A 22,486-nucleotide genomic window follows, 5' to 3' on the forward strand; every position below is an offset into this window, starting at 1 on the left:
ACCCTGGGATCATGACCTGAGCCGAAGGCAGACGCTTAACCAACTGAGCCACCCAGGCACCCAAAAGTCTATTATTTTTTAAAAAAATACAAACAGCCTCTGGATTGCAAAACTGATATTTTTTTTTTAAAGATTTTATTTATTTATTCATGAGAGACAGAAAGAGAGAGAGGCAGAGGCAGAGGGAGAAGCAGGCTCCCCGCAGAGCAGGGAGCCCGATGTGGGACTCGATCCCAGGACCCTGGGATCATGACCTGAGCTGAAGGCAGACACTTAACCGTCTGAGCCACCCAGGCGCCCCCGTCCATGGGCTTTAAAGCGAGAAATGTCTAACTCCTCCCATTGTCCAACCCACTGTGGGTCCCGGCGCCCTCTAAGGAGAAAGGGAAGATGCAAGAACTCCTCCTGGCCCAGCTGCCGGGCATCGTGCTCCCACCTGTCATGCCGAAGTATGTATCTGCTCCGGGTTTTTATCCTGTAGCCCGGAATGTGTGTTATCTCTAAAACCCCACTGGGGCAAAACCAATGTCTGCCTCGTAGTCTCTAGCCCCCCGTTCCACGCAGCTGGGAAGTCTGATCTAGCCATGGGGTGAGTCTGACTAGCTCTTTGGTTAAACTGGAGCCTCCCGGTCATGGTCACGTTTCTACCTGACCTTCTATTATTTTAGGTTTTTAAGGATACAAAGAACTTCTGGCTCTTTGTTTCCTAAAGAGAACGGCCAAATTCATTCAAGCAACGTTTTCTCTTGGATTGTGCTTCCCCCGTCATCTCCTGCAAAAGCCGCGCTTAAATGATAGGGATTCCTGACATCAGCCCAGCGTCTACTGGCTGCCATTGGAGGGCCCTGGGCCAGTCACAGAGGTGTGGAGGGGGAAGGTGGAAGATGGAGGGCTGAGGGTGGGGAGATATCATGAAAAGAAAGAGAAGTTACTACTTTCAAGGGTTCATAATTTAGCAGGAAGCATAACCCCATACCATTAACCATAAAGCAAGATGAAAAACCAAGCAGACCACACCCACATACAGCAAACCAATCTAGGTGTGTGGAGACTTCACCTCACTCTGAAGACACTTGACAGTTCTTTCCCTGGTGTGGGTAAGACCCAAGAGACTGAAGAGCACTGTACACCTATTATGTTTATGTATGTTCATTGTTTCTAAACACAGTGGTTTTCAAACCGCTCTTTGGAACCCAAGGTGGCCTGAAACTAACCCTTCACACCTCTGCCAAGAAAACGGGTCCAGGGGGTAGGAAAGGAATCTGTCCCATCTATAGCTTACTTGATGAAAATATCCTGTTGTTTAAAAAAACAACAACAACTGGGAAACGATTTTAACCCAAGACATGGCCTTGGAGCTGGGTTTCTTTACCTTCGCGGTTGCAGGGATGAAATAATGTTGGAATTTTTGTGGCCTGGTTAGGAAACAGCAATCAGAAATCTTGCAGGACTCGAGTGTGTATGGCTTAAGAATGTAGCAGATGTGGAGTCAAAAAGAACATTTGCCTGCATGCCCAGGCTGCTCCGAGAAACAGCCTCTTTCTCGGGACACCTTGAGGGCGGACTGAATTCAAGGAAGATGACTTTTTTTTCTGGTAGTACTCCAGGAACTGGAGCCTTTCAAAACTACATGACATCATCTTTGGCCTCGAGAATTCTGAATTAAGCAAGAGGCTTTGTCCGTCCAGAGTACTAGGGTTAGATTCAGAGGATGTCTTGAAATTATGTCAAAGCCAGAATCTGGTGTCAGAGCCTAATCCTTCCAGCAAGAAGACATGTGACTTCTTCCTCCAGATGAGAAATAATGGTCCTGTCTCACCCGTGGGGAGAGAAGGACCTGCTAACTGGCATTCTTAGAAGGCAACGCTTGCATGGTCCTTTGCCTCTAGAATAAGATTTTTCTCAAGACCCATTTCCCTACTCTACCTTCTCTCCAAATATTGCCTCTGGCTTACCATCACATGGTTAGCCAAATGGAAATCACTTTAGCAAACCACCCTCCACACGCTGCATCCTGGTAATACCCCAAGCTACTCTTCAAGCTTTAATTGCTTCACCAGACACTGAAGTGAAGACCTCTTTTGCTCATCAGTACAGTTTTATCCAGCTCTGCTTCCTCAACTGTGGGTGAGCCTGCTCTCTGCTCTAAAACATTTGGGAGGAGAAGTTGGATATATGATTGTAAAGGAAGGATCCTCACTGCCAACCAATCAAAATGCCAGGATATTATTTTTTAGGGAATCAAATCCATTCGGTACATTTGCGATCTCTAAACCTAAGGATGCAGAGACACAAAATTCATTTCCAGCAAAGGCAGAGGAGGCCAACAGAACTGAATACAGCCATTAGTCAAATGCTTATAAAGGCTTAAAATAAAACTTCTGCTCCTCTTTTTTTTTTTTTTAATTCAATTTGAGGGTTGTGAAGGACTGCGATGAAATAATCCATAATCCGCAATTCAAACCAGAAGGTTTGGAATAGTTTATAACCACAAACAAAAACAAGCCAATTAAGATGGCCTCTTTTTATAACCAGAAGGAATTCCAGAGAGATGTCTTTATCTAATCACAAGTTAACAGCAGAAGAGATACCTCTACGAATTTGAAACTTGCAATTTTTTACTATTACTGAATGTTTACATCACGCAGGCTTCTTGACCCACCTCCTAAGTTCACAGATTTTTCTCGAGAATCAGATAAAATCTCAGCTAGTAGTTAGTGTGTCGGGTAAGGCTCAGGGTAGGTACAAAGAATCTACTGAAAGACGCTACTAACGAAGGTAGGCTATTGGAGGCTTTTCCCAAAATATCACCCAAAATAGGGAGAAAGCACTGTAGATACAGAAGACACCGCTGGGCGTGGAAGGCACAAAGAATGGTCACTTATGCATCTCTTTCCTTTCAATGTTTCTATGGAGGTTGTGACAGCTGGGTGCAAAAATCTCAGCAAGTCAGAATCTGAAGTCCACGACGACCCCTCGCAACTCATTTCACCTCACTGTGCCTCAGTTTCCTCACTTGTAAAATGAGGGTATGGACTGGAGCAGGGCAAGTATCTTTCTCTGCACCAAGGCCAATTTGCAAAACATGAAAAGATTCGGACGGTACTCTTTCCCTCATTCAAAATGAAAAGGGCTTATCAGGTCCCGACTTAGCTGGATTACCACTTTATCAAATGGAAAAACCTTCGTTGGAAACTTGGTGCTGCTTTGGAGCCAAAGAAATGGTAATATTCTGGCGGGCTTCTTTAGTAATAGCGTGAAGACAACTTTCTAATCTTTGATGCTTGACTGAGATGGGGCCACATCGTGAAGCAAGGAGCCCACAAGTGGGAATAGTCACTGTTACCATTAGCTTTGAATTAACATCACCCAGAGCGCTTGTCAAAAAGGATTCTCGGGTTCTTAGGCCCAGGCCCACCGCAGTTAACGGCTCAGTGTGGAGGTCTAGACAGCTCCCTATACTTTCAAGTTCCCCTTTGCAAATCTGAGCCCTAGTTCTCGAGTGGCCTTTGGGAGCCACGGATCTAGAAGATTCTAAGATCTCCTCTGAGCTCTAATGACAAGTCTACACTTGCTTCTGCTACCAGATAATCTCACAGATAAATGTCTTTCAATAACACAACGATGACAACTTAAGTCCTCAGACGGGATCTTATTCTGGACTGACTTCAAAACTGAATCCTCACTGAATATTTCATTCCGTTTATTGGTCAATATATACCAATGGAAAAATGTATTCTGTACTTGGGGGATTCAAAAGCTTCAACGTAGCATGCGAGTAGCCAATTGCAGTGCCTACAGGGACAGCAAGGTAGTATGAAGCATTAAAAAAATAAAAAGGAAAGGAAGGAGAGAAGAGAGGGAGGAAGGGAGGAGGGAAGGAAAAATCCTACCAACCGGCTTCATCTAGTTTTTGACCCCGGATGTAGATTTTATAGTTCACAGGGCTAAGTAGATTTGCTGTCTCAGAGGAGATGAAAAACTTGGGGGTGAAGAATGGCAGGGGCCCAACGAACAATGAGGGAGTTGATGGGTAAATAGAGAGAGAAGGAGGGAAGGAGCGATTCCAGAGGTTGCCAGTCCTCTTTGTGGCTTGGCTGAAGACTTGCAGCTCATACACAACCAGATGGGAAGCAGATGCTGATCGGGTCTCCCAGATGCCCCGCCCCCCATCCCAGCATCTCTCTACTTGACTCCACCCACACACACAGAGTGAATGCAGAATGAGGGGCAGAACATAACACTTAGCTTGTTATCAATCTTCTCTGCGTTGCTCCCCCTCCCCCGCCCCCAGCCAGCCGACAGGATAAGTCCAGGGGCTACCATCTAAAAGCCTTTCTCACAGGGCTCCATCCTCTCTGGACTCACCTTCGAGGTCACTCATCCCAGCCACCTGGTCACCCAACTTTACATTACTCAAACTCTCCATGTCCAACATCATTCTACCTCCACATTTTATTTCTCCATCTGGCTTTCTCTTCCTGGAAGGCTGTGATAATTCATGTCTAAATTCCATCGATTCTCCAAAATTCTGCTCAGATGGCACGAGAGCCACAAGTCTTCCTTCCCTCATTTCTAAAATGAAACAGTACTATACCTGAACAGGGAACGGATCTTTTTCCACCTTGTCTCTTAATCATAACCACTGCCTCTCCTGGATGGCAAGCAACTAGAACCACTGGCCTATGTGTTCCGCTGATTGGCTGATTGCGCAGTCATTTGTTATTTCGCTCATTCAACAAAAGAAGAATGCCCTGAAACTTATCAGAAGTTTCTTTTGTGTATTCTACACCCACTTGCTGTTGCATGGGGAAAACAGATCCTTGTGAAGATGGAGAAGATACAAAAGCAGGAAAAACGGATTCTGTGAAATTTGTTGGCACTCTCTCTATCAGTAAACAACAATACATTTCTGGGTTTAAAAAGACATTTCATAATATTGTGCAGTATCACATAACTTATCCGCTGTTCATACAAATGTGTATTCCTGTTCTTAACATCGAGCGTTAAGACTTAAAAATCTAGGCTATGGGGCTGACTCCTAAATCCACGAGGCTAGCTCTGAATAAGCTATCTTTTTCACATGGACAAAAGCTATAATTAGCTTAAGATTTTGCAAAACTATGAGCCACCATGGCAAGGAGTCAATCTCTTTGTTCTATCAACAGATCCAACCAAGTGAAAAATTATATTATTTATATTTACAGAGGGTGCTTGGTAAAACAAATGTTTAAGTAAATTCATGTCTATGAAACACACATTTTATAATACTTCATATGAGCATTATATTGCTTTATAAACAGGTACATATATCCCAGGTCTTAAACATCTTACACACACATTTACTCCCATCTTAGAATCTGAGTCAGAATTCATGGCAGGTATCTCTACAGTAAATACGAGATTATCCGAATCACATCATGCTTGCCATCTTTTCCCATTCCAAAACCCTGACATCAAACCATTATATTAGTTTGTGGAACAATATGCTATATCTGGCAAGAAACCCTGGTTATTACGGTGGGGCTAAAAATGAATTTCATTTTCTTGACTCTGTGTCTCTTACTGTCATTTTACTATGTTACAGAGATATCCCAGGTTACTTCATAAGGAAAGAAAAAAAAATATTCAATTGCGAAGAAACTGCACAACTTAATCTGATCATTGTGTGGAGGAGAAAATATTTCCAATGACGACATCTTCCTATGTCAATTGATTTTATTACAGATTTCATCTGTGTGCTATATTAATACAGCTCCTTTCTTCTTCTTTCAAGATTTTAATCTTAGTTTGTTGCTCTAACGTTTTATTGGTTCAAAATACATGCTGTAAAATCCGTGGCCATCAAATTTTCCTGTGGGCTAAAAATAACCCGTTCCTGTCAGTTAGAATTAGCTGATAAAGAGTGTCAGAGCCTGTTCTGAATAAGTTTGATAACTTCCTGTTTATGCAGCACTGACCCTTGTCTAATAAAGCTTCTTTGCCCTAGAATAAGAGAAGATTCTGCTGCATTCTATTCCTTAATGGCCAATACTGATTACTTTTGAAAGCCTTTAATACATTTCCCATATTAGACATGAACAGATGTCAGGTATGTTGCCAAGGGAAATTTCTTTTATGCAATCTTGGCTTGTTGTACAATAATAGCCCTTTCTCAACATGGGAAAAAATTACAGACCCAACTAATTTCCCTGACAGGGGAGAGTTACATATGTTTTCCACTTGTAGTTTTTACGACAAGTTTACAATTTTGCCAAACCTGGAACTAATTGGGATCATTTCCAAAAGCGGCCCAATAAACCCCCAAAAGTGTGGAGCCATTTGAGAAGGCAGTCAGGGACGGTTAGCTTTTGTATTTTCTCCATTTTGGTCAGAGAAGGGGTGGGGGAGTTAGATTGCAAAATTATTTCATTTAAGTTGCTTAAACACTTACTGTTTCATATCCTCCCAGTTTTTGAGCAGCTTGAAACATAGTCCAAAGGTTAACTGTTAGAGGGACAATAAGTATTTAGATAAGCATTGCATTAACATACTTCCAAGAAATGTCAATTAAAACATTTTGTTTTGTTTTCAATGAGAAAGAGGAAAAAAAAAAAAAACACAACCAAAAACCAAAACACTAGTACCCCAGAGAGCTAAGTTCTTAGGAAACAATTTGCCAAAGAGCATTCAACAACAGGATATATTATTACCACTTAAAATATTTCTTAAGAAACAGTCACAAATACGGAAATGGTTCTACTTTGGGGATAAAGGACAACACAGTTTTAATCCTGTTGCCATCAGCAGACCCAGGGAAGCTAAGTTACAGCGTCCTTGGGGAAAAGAGTGAGATTTCAAAATTAGGGTTGGTCTTGTTCAACCCTTAGAAAGAAGCCATTGATTAAAGAGTACTACATCATGCTTCCTTCAGATAAGAACTTATCATAATCAATAAATACCAGCCACTGTAATACATGATTACCTTTTTAATAGAATGTCTGATGGCAGCACTATATTAAGAATTCATACTGTATTTCACTAACACGTGGTGCCTTGCAATGAGTAGGAAGACACATATTTTACCCTTGAAGTCTTGGTGACATAACAGATCAAAGCGAAGGAAGAACTCATTCACAGAATTGAGTCCTGAGTCCAGTTAGTCCCCTAAGTGATGTTTTGAGTATATACTCTTCTAACACAGATTTCTCTTTGCAGGGCTTGCATACGTCTATTCTGTTAAACAACTATGCCAAACTGCTGGCAAATCTGTTCATTTGTCCCAAACACCATGGAATGGGACTGCTATGGATTTGACTCTTTTACAAGAGGGGGAAAATTGAATTTCGAGTAATTCCTTGGTAAGGGAAATGAAGAATAAAATTAAAATTAAAAAAAAAAGGCTCTTTGACACAACACATTGGAAAAGCCTCATTGAACCTTGCACTATTTCAAAGCTATCAAGAGCCCTGCCTCGGCCCTGATTTAATCTGAACCAATGCATAATGCAACAAAGCTGTTCATAGTACATTAATTTTACTTCTATTTCAAGCAACCAGTTTTCAGACAAACATTGTAATCATTCGTAGTTACATAAGTTTATAATGGCTGCGAGTGTTCTCTTGCAATCAGTGCCAATTGCTATTAGGTATGTAAATTGTTATGTAAAACATACAGGTTTGACATTCTTCATCAAAATGACACATGGTTTTAATCTAGGAAGATATGTTTGGAGAAAATACTATTTCAAGCCAGGGGCTCATTGCTTTGTGTGCTACAAAATCCAGACAGAGGCAAAATACATATATTCGGTTGTGAAATCAGGACCGGATCTGGGTTTCTTCTCTTTTTTCTATGGAATTCTGCTCAGCTGCGAGTTTCCTTTTCTACTTAAAAATGTATTATGATGCTTAAATGTAATCCAAAATTGGGCTTTCGGTTCAAATCTGGGTATTTCATGTTTCCTCTGAAGTCAGGTTTTTGTTATCTCTTAACAAATTTGGGGCTTAGGAAATAACGTTTTCTCTTTCTGGTTGTTTTGTCCACCTTTCAATGTCCTCCTCTTTAAAGCTGCCTTTTTGCAGGCAACATCTGGGCCTGATAAAGCGACGTCATATTATTATCTCAGAAGAAAGGCGTTACAGACACTCAAGATTGACAAAACAGAAAATGAGAAACTTTCAACATGTCTATTTCCAGTCATAATCAGTGGATTCAAGCCTATAAATATCTCACGGCAACTGCCCCAGAAGGGAACAGCGTAACGGAAAGGGGCAGGGAGAAAAATTCCTGGGCTGGATGATTTGTAGATTTAGTATAAACAGAGAGAGCATCATCCCCAGATTAGGATTGCAACATAACCCTGAGTCAAAATTTTTTCCCAATTTAAAGAATAGGAGCAGTTTTGATCTTTCAGAAATGAAAACAAGCATACTTACTCTGTTTAAAACCTAAATAGGGTATTCGTTCTATCGGCGTCTTCCTCTCTTTCATGTATTTATAAAGTGCCACCAAGAAAGCCTGCTCATCTGCCCTGCACTCTTCACCGATGGCAACCTTTGGTTTCTCTTCATTGGAGACTTTTTTACAGTTATTATGGTTATTCTTCGGCTTGGACAAGGCTGACCTGGCCTCACATTTCACCTGGAAAAAGGGGGAAAATATGCCACATCAAATCAAGTACTGCCTCGGAACGCTCAACAAAGACACAGCCATGACACTTCTCACAGTGCGGGAGGGGTGAGCCAGTAAATTAACCTTGCCCTCAAGGAGCTTTTTGGAGGCAACACCGAATATGAATTGTCTCAGACCAGTAGGTGGTAACTTTCCGTAAAGGGCCGGGTAGTAAATATTGCAGGCTTTGGGGCCAGATCGGCTCGGTTGCAACTACTCAACTAGCACAGAAGCGGTCACAGACATATAGGCGAATGGGTACGGCTGTGTTCCAATAAAACTTTATTTATAGAAACAGGTGGTGAGGGGGCCATGGTTTGCTGAACTATGCCAGCCTTAGAGTCCTTACAAGTACGCTGATAGGAAACCAGAAACAGTGTCCGCATCTGGTGGGAGTGGGACCATTCTTTTGCCCCTTTACACACTTTTATTTTCCCAAGGGGCACCATCTGTTAATGTCATTGAACAAAGCCCTGTCTTCTTAGTAAATAGTCCCATATTTCGCACTTTGAATCAACATGAAAGAAAGTTTACTTCTTCAGAGTAAACTTCTTTTGTTGCTATTATTTCCAGCCACCTGAAAAAAACATGTCAATGCCGGCAGATGTTGGCATCAGGAACACCAGCAAGGTGTGTTCTGTCTCTCACTTGAGGGGGATGCCCAGATATGCCCTCAGTAGGAAACAAAAGATCTCACTCTTTAATGGCTTTTCGGTCAGCTCTGAGCATGTAATAGGAGATACTAACTTGCCACAAAGGAGAGTAGAGGTCAGTTAAAAACCGAAGAAGAGTAAATGGAAAGCACCATATTTAAAAACTAATGGTGGCCAACGTGCCAGATGTTGTTCCTTCCACAGTCTAGGCGAATATGGAACTCAGCAAACTAAGTAGCTAACCTAATGTTCCCTGCTCACTGCCATGTTCTACAAGAGGCCTTTGATGGTTGTTAAATATAACGCTAAGTTGCTGAGCTATTTTAATTGTAAAAGGGGGAAGTACAAAGGGTCAGACTTTGAGTTCAAGCGCGCCCATGGGGAATGTGTACATTCCGATATTCTTTACATCTCTATATCTAACATCGAAGAGAAGAGGGCAAGTGCTGGGGAAATGTTATGAATAAAAATGTCCCACATATTCGACATTGTTTTCCATTTCAGATTTTTGACCCCTCTTTCTCTTTCCCTTCAGCGTCTCCTTCTCAGGCCTTAAGAATATAAAAGGCTATGCTTATTTATAAAAGGGAACTGTATCCTCCTGCCAGGGCTTTCTTTAACTTATTCTCTCAAGTGAACATGTGAGGTTAATATCTTTAGACTGGTTCTGGAAAAAATAAAACTTCCTGTACAACTCATTCAACTGGGCCTCTAGATAAGATTTTAATTTTTAAGGGGCTGTGGAAATGGGACTAAAACATTCTTCCATGTAGAATTTTTACTTACAATATTTTCGAACTTTAGTACTTTGTCACATTACATTAAGGAGAACATCCTGTGAAATTTATGTCGTCATCATTTCTCACTGTCAAATTTTAGACTGAGTCTCAATTTCTGATGAAATCTCTAATTTAATGCCTTTTTGAAATCAGAAAATCATTCCAGTTTTAATCTGTATTGCCCCTGGCCTTTCGTGAGTGCTTACGATGTAGCCAAGCTCCATTCTAAGCACTTTTTAAAGCATTATCTCATTTTATGTCCACAACCCTAGTGAGGCTCGTGATTATTCTTGCGTTAGAGATGAGGAAACTGAGGCACAGAGGGGATGAGTGATGGCCACAGGATCATGTCCAAGTTAGTAAGTGGTGAGCTTGGATCTGAACCCAGGTAGTCTCATTCTAGGGCTTGTGCGGTATTAAACACTATAATTTACTGACACTCATAAAAAATGGAATCGATAGTCAAAACGTACTTCCACTTAAAAGCATATCTTATTACTAGGCATTACAAAACCTACAGCTTAGAAACGTGATCTATCAAATGAGGAATACAAGATAAAACTAGGTGGTTTCCAAAGTATAAAAGGGCTCCATTCCTTCTATTGTATATTGAGCAAAGGGAAGGAAACCAGTATCAATTGAGCCCCCACAATGAGCTGGATACAGTGCTGTGGGCTTCCCATAGTCCACCAAATGTTCATAACAACCATCAAAGGAGGCCTCTAGCTCCATTTTACAGTTGAGGAAAATGAAGCTCGGCGAGGTTATGTATTTTGTTAGTCGGTTCATGGGGGCAGAACTCTGGGTTTAGACTCAGGTCTGCCTCACTCCAAACCCTGGTTTTGCACAAACAGGAGTAGATATAAGATTTGCATATAAAACAGCCTGAGTCTTAAATTTGCAGCGATCATGGGCCATTATTTATATTATGAGGTCAGAAGTACCACTGTTAAGGGAGTATGAGCATTCCCTCAGTGTCTAGATGGCTGCCTAACCTTCTGCCGCAAACTGTGCAGAAATACCCAGAAACAGAAGGAAAGCACGGACCAGGTGCACAAACCAGGTCCAAAATCATTCAGACTCCCTGCTTTGTAGAGAAGGCTCCTGGGAAAGCCAGGCTGCTGCCTACTGAGCTCCATCCCGAACCCAGGTGGGTGAGCCAGCAGGTTTCTCCTCTCTGGGGCGGGGGGTGGGGACGCGCAAAGGCTTTGTAAGAAGTGAGCAGCGGTTTCCTTTCTCGGGCTAGCTCCATACATTTCTTCAGTTAACATAAAGAAGCCCTTTAGGCTATTACTCTGTTCCTGGGTAGGACCTAGCCAAGTTCCTTTCTACATATTCTCACATTTACCCCAAATATTCTCATTTTAATCTCCTGCAATTTGAAACAGGAGCTGGTCTTCATGTTGACCTTGAGAAAGACCAACCTTCTGATGGTGACAGTTAATTACGAGATCTGTTTTTCCCAACCTGAATGCCTTCTACTTGTTGAGTTCACTAAGAGCTTTGGGGTTTCTAAAGTGATTGAGGAAGTGCTAATTAAAGAATCCACATTTAATGTTTTCAATGAGCCACCACCTATTTGATATTAACCACATCCTTTCACTGGACTGGCAGTTAAGATGTGATGAACCAGCAAGAAAGAAGCAGCTATAATCTAATTTTGATGTGGTCACTAACTTGCTGGAAGACCCTCATCTTCTTCCCAGTGAAGAAGGAAGAATAATTCCTGGGGGTGGTTCTGAGAACCAAACTGGATGAAACATAGTGAAAATAACGAAAGTATCACATTTGTGAAATATCAAAGGGATGTTTGTGATTTAAGTGGAAGAACATATGGCACACCACACCATGGTTTCCCTCTTTTTGTTCCTTTTAGAATATAAACCACCTGTAATATACTTCTGGCCTTTCGAAAGTGCTTACAGAATCTGAAAAGTCATTTGCCTTCTATCTGTGGGCCTTCCATTAGAGGCCTGGACCAAGAAGATTTTTCTTGTACAGATCCCCATATGAATGGGCTTGGACCCACATCTGCTGCATAAGATGATCCCAGGGAAATAGCAGGATTTGGCTGGACACTTTCAAGACATCTTCAGAGAACTGATAGCCTCTTCCCCGGGTGACTTTTGCTGTCACGGGATCCTCTGTCCCTAACAAACAGAGTCTTACAAAGCTGGCTTTTATGTTCTCATTGAGAGAGTGCAACCTTTTGATGGCAACAGGCAAATTACTTGAACTGCTCTTCCAGCCATGCAGACCACAAATCCAGGAGGTTCTCATGCTAGAGAGCTTTGCTGTGTGGAGCTGGTATATATCCATGGTTAGAAATAGTCTGTCTGAGACACTTTCGCAAAACAGTCACACAGGTCTTGGTCATAAAGCCAAACTGTTACTTGAAATATTGCTTCCAGTTCAGCAAGTGATCAGATGGTCACAAGCTTGTAATCTCTATGACAGTGTTTCATGAGAAAAGACCCCTTTAAGACATAAATGCCTTTCTAGTGGTCATCCTCGTCCCAGGGGTGGCCTGTTTATTCTGTAGAGACTTTCCATCAGTCTGCTGGTGTCAACACACAAGCCCGCCATACTTTATACCTACTAGTTCTTTCTTTTAGTTGAAGTGGTCTTGCCAGACCCGTTGGAAGCAGCCAAGGCAGAACTGTAATCCAAGACTCTGAGAAGAGCTAGGTGTTTAGACCAGTGCCTGGGGGCTGACTGCGGCAGGTGCCTCATCCACTCACCACTGAAACCAACGATGGAAGGGTGATCCGCCTCCTTGTAAAGATTCTGAACAGCAGCGTTGGTGGGAGGGGTGTGGAAAGGGTCCCTCAGAAAACCCAGGTTTGGCTACGATCCCTCCTAAGAAGTCAGTGAACATCAAATATAGAACAGGCTCCTGTTCTCTGCAGTTTTGTGGGTCCTACTGTGAGTCTTGAGCGGCCTTCGCCGGTGAGAATATTGGAGGTGCTGGTCTTTCAGATCAATTCGTATGAGTTTTGTAAAATTCCCAGAGGCATACTTCATTAGTAACTCCAAATGACATGGGAAGGAGCTTCATCCTGCTGGGCTCAGGTACAGAACATACTGGGGTAAACACATGATGTCACCTTGGAGGTATGGGGCAGGGTGCCAACATAAGGTACCAGCAGTGCAAGCTTGGCTAAAGGCTAGGATCCTAAAACCTTCTCGGTCTGTTCTACAATATTGCAAACCACATCACAGGGAATAAACTGTTCCTGCTGACATTCTTCAAGATCATGGAAGCTGATGGGTAGTTCTAGGGCTGAGATGTCCAAATTACTAGAAAATGTCATTCTTGGTACCCATGTGCACTCATTTGCAGAAGGTCAAAAGAGCAGGACAAAAATAACTTTAGGAAAGCAGATCGGTGTATAGCCAGAAAATACACATTTCTACTGGTTGATCTCTGTGTTTTAACCCTTTGCATTCTTGGAAGCACGAAGAAATCCTAACCAAAAAGTCCTCAGAACTTCCTGATTAAACAATCATCCGCTGAAAGTAAGACTTGTAAACTGTGACTGTCTAGGGTTGGCTTCATTAAACTGGGAAGAGGAGTGGTATACAGAGCAGAGTAACAGCAGACTGTCAACACAGAACCAAATTCATATTTTCCTACATCAGAATCTTCCAAATTCACCACTAGTGAAAATGCTCCCATTTTCATAAGCTTAGTTCCTGGATCTGGAAACATAGTATCAGTTGACATCTGGTCTTCAATCCGGGTCCTAAAGGGGTTATTGCTGTCTTTGGCACAGAATCAACACCTAAGCGCAAAGACCCAGTAAACAGAACCGTGCAAATCTGACCAACCTCACAAAAGTCAAAAAGGTAAGTCTAAAAATATAAAGTGACACTTCACCCTTCGTGGTGCTAAATACCTCAGGCATGCACTTTCAAGACTCCAAGGAATGCTTGGGCAAAATGGGCCTGGGCCCGAAAAATAGTTTAGAATTTGGATTTTCATTCTGTGTTAAGAGAGATCTTCAAGAAGATACAAATGTCTATATGGGTACCTGTATCCATGTAACTATTTTTCCATACAGGTAAATATCTTCAGTTTTACTCCAAGGTAAATTAGAGGTGACTTTGAAAAAATATAACTAAAAAACATAATTCTAGCTATTTCTAATTTCATCCTCTGTTAATCTCTGCAACATATTTAGATGAACACATTCAGAAACAGGATGGTTCATCTTGGTCTATTTTTGATACAAGCAGAGTAAACTATGTCATTGTGTCACCTTCTATGAAATCCTCAGCTTCAATGACGTGGGCGCTTAATCATCTGTCCTTTACCCAACAGGCCAGACTGGGAGGTGGGAAGTCTTTCTGTTGACTAATCAAAATGCCTACGCTCCCCCTTCCCCCAACCACCCAGGGGAGGGAACAGATACAGAGAGCTGTGAATACCAAAGCCAGATTCTGAATTGAAAACTGCCACCAAGACACAAGAGCAGAGAGATAAAGAGAAAAGGGAAAAATAACAAGAGGCAGCCAAATGGAGAGCAGGGAGCGAACGACCGTACCTTGGCCACAGCCTTGCCATCGGAGTTGTTGTTGGAATCTTTAACACCACTGAACGAATCTCTTCTCTGTGGGCATGGTTTCTTTTTGCGTGGTCTGCCTTTAAGATTTGGCGCTGAAAACAAACGAAGAACAAACTGATGTACATTTTCATTTGCATGGGTTTCCTTATTAAAGACCAAGAATGTTAATAAAGTGGTGCCCTCTAACCTGTTCGGAGGAGCGCACCCACGTGTGGAAGCCAACCTTCACGTTATGCCCCCTTCTCTGAAGGGCTGTGTCTTGGTAGACTCTACAGTTCTTCCCAAAGCTAACATGTCTAATTAGTATAAATAAAATGAAGCTCTCGGCTCTCAAGGACAATAATCAGGAAAATGCACTTCCCTATTGTTAGAAAAGAAACATGTTGAGCTGAAGGACAACCCTAAGCCAGGCTCCGAGATGATTCCTTTTGTTTTGTATCTCGTTTTCAGAAACCTAGGTGATATGCCAGCCCATTACGGTATCATAGTAATGTAGCATTTGAAAGCCTCTCTCCTCAAAAGTGGAGACATGAGTGTTTTCTGAAATTATGATCCAAATAAGCTGATAGGATACAAATAAGTAGAGAGAGAGCACAGAAAGGACATTCATGATACCAATCAGAAAGATATTCTTACAGGTATTTACTAATAATATTGCAACCAGCATGTTTTAAATCTCAGCAAATCTGGCAGCTACATTCAAATCAGCATGCTCTCTTTTCCTTTTCAAGAGAGTTTTTATGAAGATCTCAAGGGTTATTTAAAATAACTTGCAAAAATCACACTGAGGTTGGCCTGATTCTGTGAAGATTATACTTTTTTAAAGCCACAGACAAGATGCAAATCAAAGCTCTATTTCATCCTTGATGTTGAGCTCGATCCCTTTAAGATCCACAGAGAAAGCAGCAAAAAGAAGGCTGCTATTTATCTAGTGCTCTGACTGTCCGGCATCAGCTTTCACATTGAGCTCCATCAGTCACCCAAGCCGAGCAAAATTAAAACAAACCACTAACTGAGCAGCTCTCGAACAATTCCAAACGAATGAATTATCCCTCAAGCAGTTTTCTTCCAGCCCTTTCGAGGCACCCACACTTTTTTTTTATTGCTTTAAGGTAGGATGATGACAGCGCCAATTCTGAACAACTCCAACGCTGTTAATTGTTGTTCAACTTCCTGACATCACACAGTTAACCAGGGATTTTAGGACATTTGATGTACTCATCTCATCCACATAACGAGTCCCACTCATTTGATTTTTCTACTGTGGATAACAGCTCTGCTGTTGGGAAAGCTCAGGAAAGCAGAGCTAGCTCCTTTCCAGTCCGGCAAAAGTTTAAAAAGTGGCTTGTGGGGCTCAGCTCCCCCTCCCAAACCCGCTCTCCGCTCCTTCCCCCCCTCCCCAGACGAGCGTCCAGAAGTCCATCCCCCAAAGCCAGCCTGGAATTATCACAGGTAAACAAACTCACAGACAAACATCAAGCAAAGAGAAAGTAGCGATTACCCATTCCAGTCGACAAACATCTGCCTGAGGATGTCTGTGCTCACGAAAGCTACAGCATGTGACTGCTTCCCGGCCCCGTCCCTGGAAGTCTTGACTTGGTGTGGAGGTCAGCTTCCCTCCCAACGCGAACGCGAATGCGAATGTGAATGCGAGCTGCCAGGCTCCGCGCTCTGCTTACAACTCCCCTCCCCCGGCAGCTCCATTACTCATGTAAACACACAGCAGTGACTAGCACGGAGTGTGTGGGATGAGCTCTGAGGACTTTGCCGGAGTTGCCAGACTGGCAGGGAGGGCTCTGCTCCCCACCTCCCCCCCCCCCGCCCGCCCGCCCTCCCTGCGCCGGGTTGGTGATTTCATCGGGCCTGTTTTGTGGATCCTGACCTCCTTCTCCCCTGTCACAGCCTCATGCCACCACCTTCCATGAACTGACCCGGGCCTTAGCCCGGAGCCAGGGCGTGGACTATTTTGGTTTGAAGACTCAGGGTAGCACAGAGGTGTTTCCACCACGGACCCAAGTGCTAAGACTTTAATGAGTGTGAGGGAAGGATGTACTTTCATGTCCCTTATCAAAATAATAGCCGAGCAGAAAGCTGACAGAAAGGGAGCATGATGTGGGGTAGGTCTGAGACATTTCACGAAAAAGAAACATAACAGTATCGTCTCTGTTCTCAGACTTGTTAACTATGATCTCTCCTTCCTCACATTTTGGCAAAAAAACACTTAAACCTAAAAGCATTTCTTTCCAGAAAGCTTTCAAATCCCAAAGGCCTTTTAGATAGAACTTGTACTGAACAGGCTGTTTTAAATACAGGCAAAGGTTCCGGGAACCGACAATAGGTCATCCTCAAATCGGGTCTATTTTCTCCATTCTTTGAGCTGTTTTCAGAACGCAGAGAAGCACATGCCCTTCCCCAGCAGATTCTGAGAATTTTAAATTTAGAACAGGCTAGCACCTAATATTCTGGTCACGCAAACTTAAACTCTAAATGGGACCTGATCAAGAGAAAAAGCCTTTTGTTCCTGAGGCAAGTGGCTGACATTTCAGGTAGGCTAGGCAAATCCCACCAATGGCTCAAGCCTCAGACTCACGTACCTCTCTTCTCATTTCTCCTCTGCCCTCCTTTCCTGGCTTTCTCTTCTGGAAGGTACCATGGTCTTCGTGGTACTTTAGCTGTAGTTTATGGGTTATTATCATCCTCAGTTGGAGGGTCCTTCAGGGCAGGACCATGTGGGATTCATCTGTCACCTGCCCAGCACACACCCAGGAGATGGCATTACATGATATCAGCCTGGTGAATGAATAAGTGACGGATGAAACTAAAGATGCCCACATGTACCTCCTTCAAGTCTTCACAAGCCAAGCCCGCCAACCTGCCCATGTGCGCACCTGTCACACCGGGCACCTGTAAAACTGCCTTCACCTTCTCTATTTACACTTGAGCTCTGGGAACGTAACCCAGGTAAACAGGTTAACCTGACTTCCAAGTTTGCTCTGAGAATTGAGACAGAAAACCTAAGGCCCTTGGTTCCTGATGACCGTTAAGCCTTTGTGTCTGGCGCTCGGAAGGACTGTGATCTTGTCTCCAATGCCCCAGTGCCCGGAAGAGCTGATGTTCAAAGTCCCAGGGAGAATGGAGCCTGCAGGACTGGGGGGTGGGGGGTAGACCCCATAATGCAATCTGAAACCTCTGGGATCTGTAAGACCCCAGGCGAAGCTTTGGGATTGAGGGGCTGGCTTTTTGCGGGGGGAGTAAAAATTCTGGTTCCCAGGCTACTTTTTGTTCTTACAGAGTCAAGAGAACAAATCATTTGCCAGGCGGGTGAGTGAAAACAAATGCTTTATGGTGTGGTGGTGGTCAGGGGTGTGGGAAGCCGGGAGCATGCTTGTTGAGAGCACAACTGGCTCTAGTCAGTTCCACTACCAAAAAAAAAAAAAAAATGTGTGAAGCAATAAATGCACGGTGACTTTTACATGTGTATATAATCCACAGCCCAGCTCTGGCCTGGCTCATTCACGGAGTTCAGTCAATGCTCTTTACATGAATGTTTTCAATATTACACACGAATAATAATAACAGCTGCTATTTACTGAGCACTTTCTCTGTGCCAGTCAGCACTTTGCATACAATAACTCATTTAAAACCCGCAGCAAACCAACAGGAAGGTGAGATTATTATCCCCATCTTCCAGAAGAGGAAACTGAGACAGAGATGAAATTACTTGTCTTAGGTCATGCAACTGGTTACGGGTAGCAGAAGGATTCCAACCCAGAGTCCCTGTTTTAAGTAACTTCTGACAGACAGACACAGGCCCTCATTCTGTCTCATAATGAGATATTTATATGATTAACTTGGGCTGGCGGGCACCAGGGAGCTTCCCCCAAACACCACATAGCACAAGGGTGCTAGAGTCCATCTCAGGCAGCCAACGGCATCCTACAGACCTGACATGGAGCAGGGTCCCCATCGACCTGACTCAGTAGCAGGTAAAGGCTTCCACTAAAGCCACATAGGTCTAATAAAACTTAGAGCGCCGTGCACATTCCCCCTTTGCAGTGGGCCACTGATTCCTCTGCCTAAACAGTGAAAGATCTCTGTGGTTTTTAAAAAATCTTTCCTCTCTGACTGCCCATCTGTTCCTCCTACTCAGCGTCATGAAATTAACAAGCACGCACCTCTGTGAAGTCACTACTATTTCCATGCCCGTAATCCCAGGGGCATCAGTGATCGCCAGTGCTCTGGGCTACTTTGACATCTGACCTGTGTGTTTTGTTTTTTCCTCTTCTTAACTCCGTCAAACATTAATAAAATAAAGCCTTTTTTTTTTTTTTTAGGCAACATAAGCAAAAGGTTTTGGGGTTTGTTTCTTTTCTTAAAGGGTCTAGAAGCTCAGGGTTTGCAGGCATTCATTTATATATTCCCTTCACTATGGGTTCTGACAAGTTATGTGTCAGGGCAGCGCAGGTGTGGGAAACTTTCGGCTCAACCCCAGCTCTTGAAATAATAATAATAAAACAAAGGAAATGTAACCAGTTACTGGCAAAGTAAATTGCTTTTGGCTTAAACGTTCCTGTTTTTTTCTACTGTGTTCTTCCTGTCATGACCGTCTCTCTTTTTTTATAACATTTATGCTCTTGGAAATACCACGAAGATAAACTGCTATAAAAGCAGGATTGACTCATCAGTTAACAACTCTTTCTTCTCATTTTGCAGAGAGGATTTTGTTGCCAAAGCAGCTCCATATTCTCTCGAGAAATTCTTTGTGAGCTTCCACTTAGCGATAGGACTTGCTTGCTGGTGGGGACTGCAATTAGGGGGATGGAAAACCAGGCTTCATTTTCTTAAGAGTTTGACCCCCAGGGTCAATATCTAGAGGAAGTTGGCAGAGCGTTAACTCACTTGATTTGCAAGTTTTGCGTGCATGCGTGCACGTGTGTGTGTGTGTGTGTGTGTGTGTGTGTGTTTTAAACACTAAACACAAGCCAGAAAACTAAACTCCCCTGACTGATGTATTAGGGACTGACAAACATCATTCCTTGTATAGTACGCATTTCTGATAATACTTTGCATTTCTGTAAGGCCTTTCCTCTGAGGATTTCAATTCTCTGATATATTTTCTTTATAGACAATAATCTTAAAATACTCTGGCAAGTTTCAGCATGGAGCATTGCTCTTGCTGGAAAAAAAATACCCTAATTTAGTTATCATTTACTGTGTTCTATTTTCAATGTTTCCCTTTTGACTATTTAGAAACTTCCTCTTTCACTACAACAAAAATAGGATGAGTGTTTTTAAAGTTATTAATATATGAGTAAAAGATCTAGAAACCAAGCATGGCAGAAGGCTTGATCAAAGCCACTCCTGAAATTTATGGGTGTAATAAAAGAAAGGCATTTCACAGATAATCTCTTACAGAATTTTAGTTTTCAAATACTTGGGAAAATAGAAAAGAAAAACAGAAGCTCTCAGCCCTCATTTTGGCTTTAACTTGAAGTCAACATTTTTATTTTAAAAATTCATAAAATGACTCCCTGAAACGTGTATTTCAAATCCGCAGCTATCTTCTCTACACTCACTACTCCACACCTAAGAGAGCCGTGCCAGGAAGCGGCAGCAGCCGCCCCGGTGCTCAGAGTCTGTTAATTGGTTGAATCTTTCTGTGAATGCGCAAAGCATTCGGGACACACAGACTTAACACTTTTCAAGTTTACTTTTATTCTGTTTTCCCATAAACAACCTTCTACACCCAACAGGAATGTTAGGGTGGCAACTGTGTTGTCTGAGACACGAGCCCCCGGGGCCATCAACAAGCCCGACTCCATCTCGTGGGCCGTTCCCACGTAAATGCTGACTTGACAGCCAGAGGCGGGAGGTAAGGCAAACAACAAACAAAAGCCACTGCAAGCGTGTTATCATTCTCCACAATTGTTCTGACAGTTCCCTTTTCCAGGGTAATTTTTTTTTTTTTTTCTCAAATCAAGGCATGAAAGAGAATAGTTCAGAGGCGTGAACCGAGGCCAGAGCCGGTCGCAAAATGCCCTCACTCTCGGCTGCCCTGAGCGTCGACCGTCGTGTGTGCCCCAGAGCGCCCATCACACTGCCCGCGACCCTGGATGTCGTGGCCACCGTGAGTGTCCACGTTGGCCTTAGCCCCCAGCTCTCCCCTGACGCCGTGTGGACCACCGTGCCCATGACCACAATTTAGCATTTCCAATGAACTACACTCTCCCAGAACCCAGGTCCCCTCCCACCTCCTGTGCAGGGTGAGCAGTTGTGTGGTTAGAAAGAGGGCAGGTGGGGAAAAAAAAATGAAGCGGACTTCACACGAGGTCCAGCCAGTTTGGCTGTTAGTCAGCACTGCTGAGATCCCCACGAGTCACTAATGAGAGTGGAATGTCTTAGTGCGTCTGTCATACCTGGACTGCCCGGGCAGCTTAAGTCCAAAACAGCCGTGGACTTCATTGACTGCTCAACAAACCATGTAAGTAAACACTCTTGTAATCCCTTCCAAAACAGGCCCAGTCTTACTCACTCTTTGTTTCATACTTGTGAATGCTGGAGCGATTGTTAATGCCCCTGATCAAAGTTTTAGTAATTTCATAGGCATGTGATTTGCATAGCTATTTCCTGACCCGCCTTCTCTCTGCCCTGGAGGTCTTTATTTCTCAGAAACACTTAAAAACACAGATAATTTGACTTCTCCCCTTCCCCCACCCTATAAATGGAACTCGATTTGCTAGCTCATCTGTATTGCTAATTGGTTTGAAAGCATGTGACTCCATGCGTTCTTGAATTAAAACACAAGCAAACCTCTTTTTTAGTCAGGTTTTACCAGAAGTGACAGGCAGATTTCTATCTTTATTTCCCCTCTGTGTCTTGAGCAGGGAGAGAAATTTAAATGACCAAATGTTATCTATATATTATTCCGAAACAATGTAGTGAATTCCAAAGGAATGCAGAAATGTTCTAGATGTGTATAACAGGCTTGTCTACAAGGGCGCTGGCAAAGAAGAAGGGGATTAGAGACACTTTTCACTACCATTTAGAGAATGAGGGGAAAATCTGGGCGCTAAATCTAGGTGCAGAGTGAGGAGAGAGTCTGGGTTTTCAGGAGACTGACTCTCTAAGGAGAGAATTCTGGAAACAGGGAAGGAGATTGAAATCCGTGCCAGAACTTTCAAACCCTCAGCTTCCCTTTGGCTTGTTCTGGCTACTCACATATCCGTCAGGGGACCCATTCTCAGGGAAAGGTCCCCCTCAGGATCCCTGAAAGGGACCCTTTGAAGTGGTGGCCTGCAGCTCTTTCACAAATGCTTACTTGTCTTTGAGGTGATGAGGTGTACGTACCATGGCATCGGGAGCTGGTGGAAGACCCTTTCACCTTAAAAGTCCAAATTTTACAATTCTGTAAAGAAACATCAGGGCAGAGTGGATACCCGAAGACTTAGCTTGGTGCACAGACTACAGACAGGTGGCCATTTGGTCCAGGTGTTACCCTGCAAATAAAGGGTCAGATTTCCTTCCCCAGCCGCAAGGTCTTTTATGAAGTCGCAAACCCAGCAAAACCAAAAACGGTCTTTTTAAAAATGCTGTAGGGGCTCAACCTTCTACCTGGCAACTCATTTCTCCTGCTATTCTTCTCACTGGATGCCAGGTACCCAGGGTCCATTTCCAGGCCCTGGGGCTCAGGCTCCACTCTTAGTGGAGAAGATCATGCTGGACGTTGAGGAAAAAAACTGCGTGAAAGCTATTAACAATTAGATTAAGTGCATTGTTTCGATGTTTACTGTGTAGTTCTTCTGAAGATTTTGAAATAACTTGTGTTTCCATTTTT

The 22,486-nt window shown here is 43.1% G+C and overlaps 1 protein-coding gene across 1 annotated transcript in view; it reads right to left on the reverse strand.

The window, feature by feature from the left end:
- The window catches only part of ARID5B (AT-rich interaction domain 5B), a 175,410-nt gene that overhangs the window by 25,668 nt on the left and 127,256 nt on the right, over window positions 1-22,486 (reverse strand). Inside the window, 4 exon segments of the mRNA XM_081824186.1 lie at window positions 4,611-4,651; window positions 6,422-6,486; window positions 8,418-8,622; window positions 14,632-14,744. Coding sequence (XP_081680312.1) covers window positions 4,611-4,651; window positions 6,422-6,486; window positions 8,418-8,622; window positions 14,632-14,744 — 424 coding nt within the window.

Source organism: Leptonychotes weddellii, chromosome 6 (genome assembly GCF_054177405.1).
Source record: "Leptonychotes weddellii isolate Sample4059 chromosome 6, ASM5417740v2, whole genome shotgun sequence".
Taxonomy (NCBI): domain Eukaryota; kingdom Metazoa; phylum Chordata; class Mammalia; order Carnivora; family Phocidae; genus Leptonychotes; species Leptonychotes weddellii.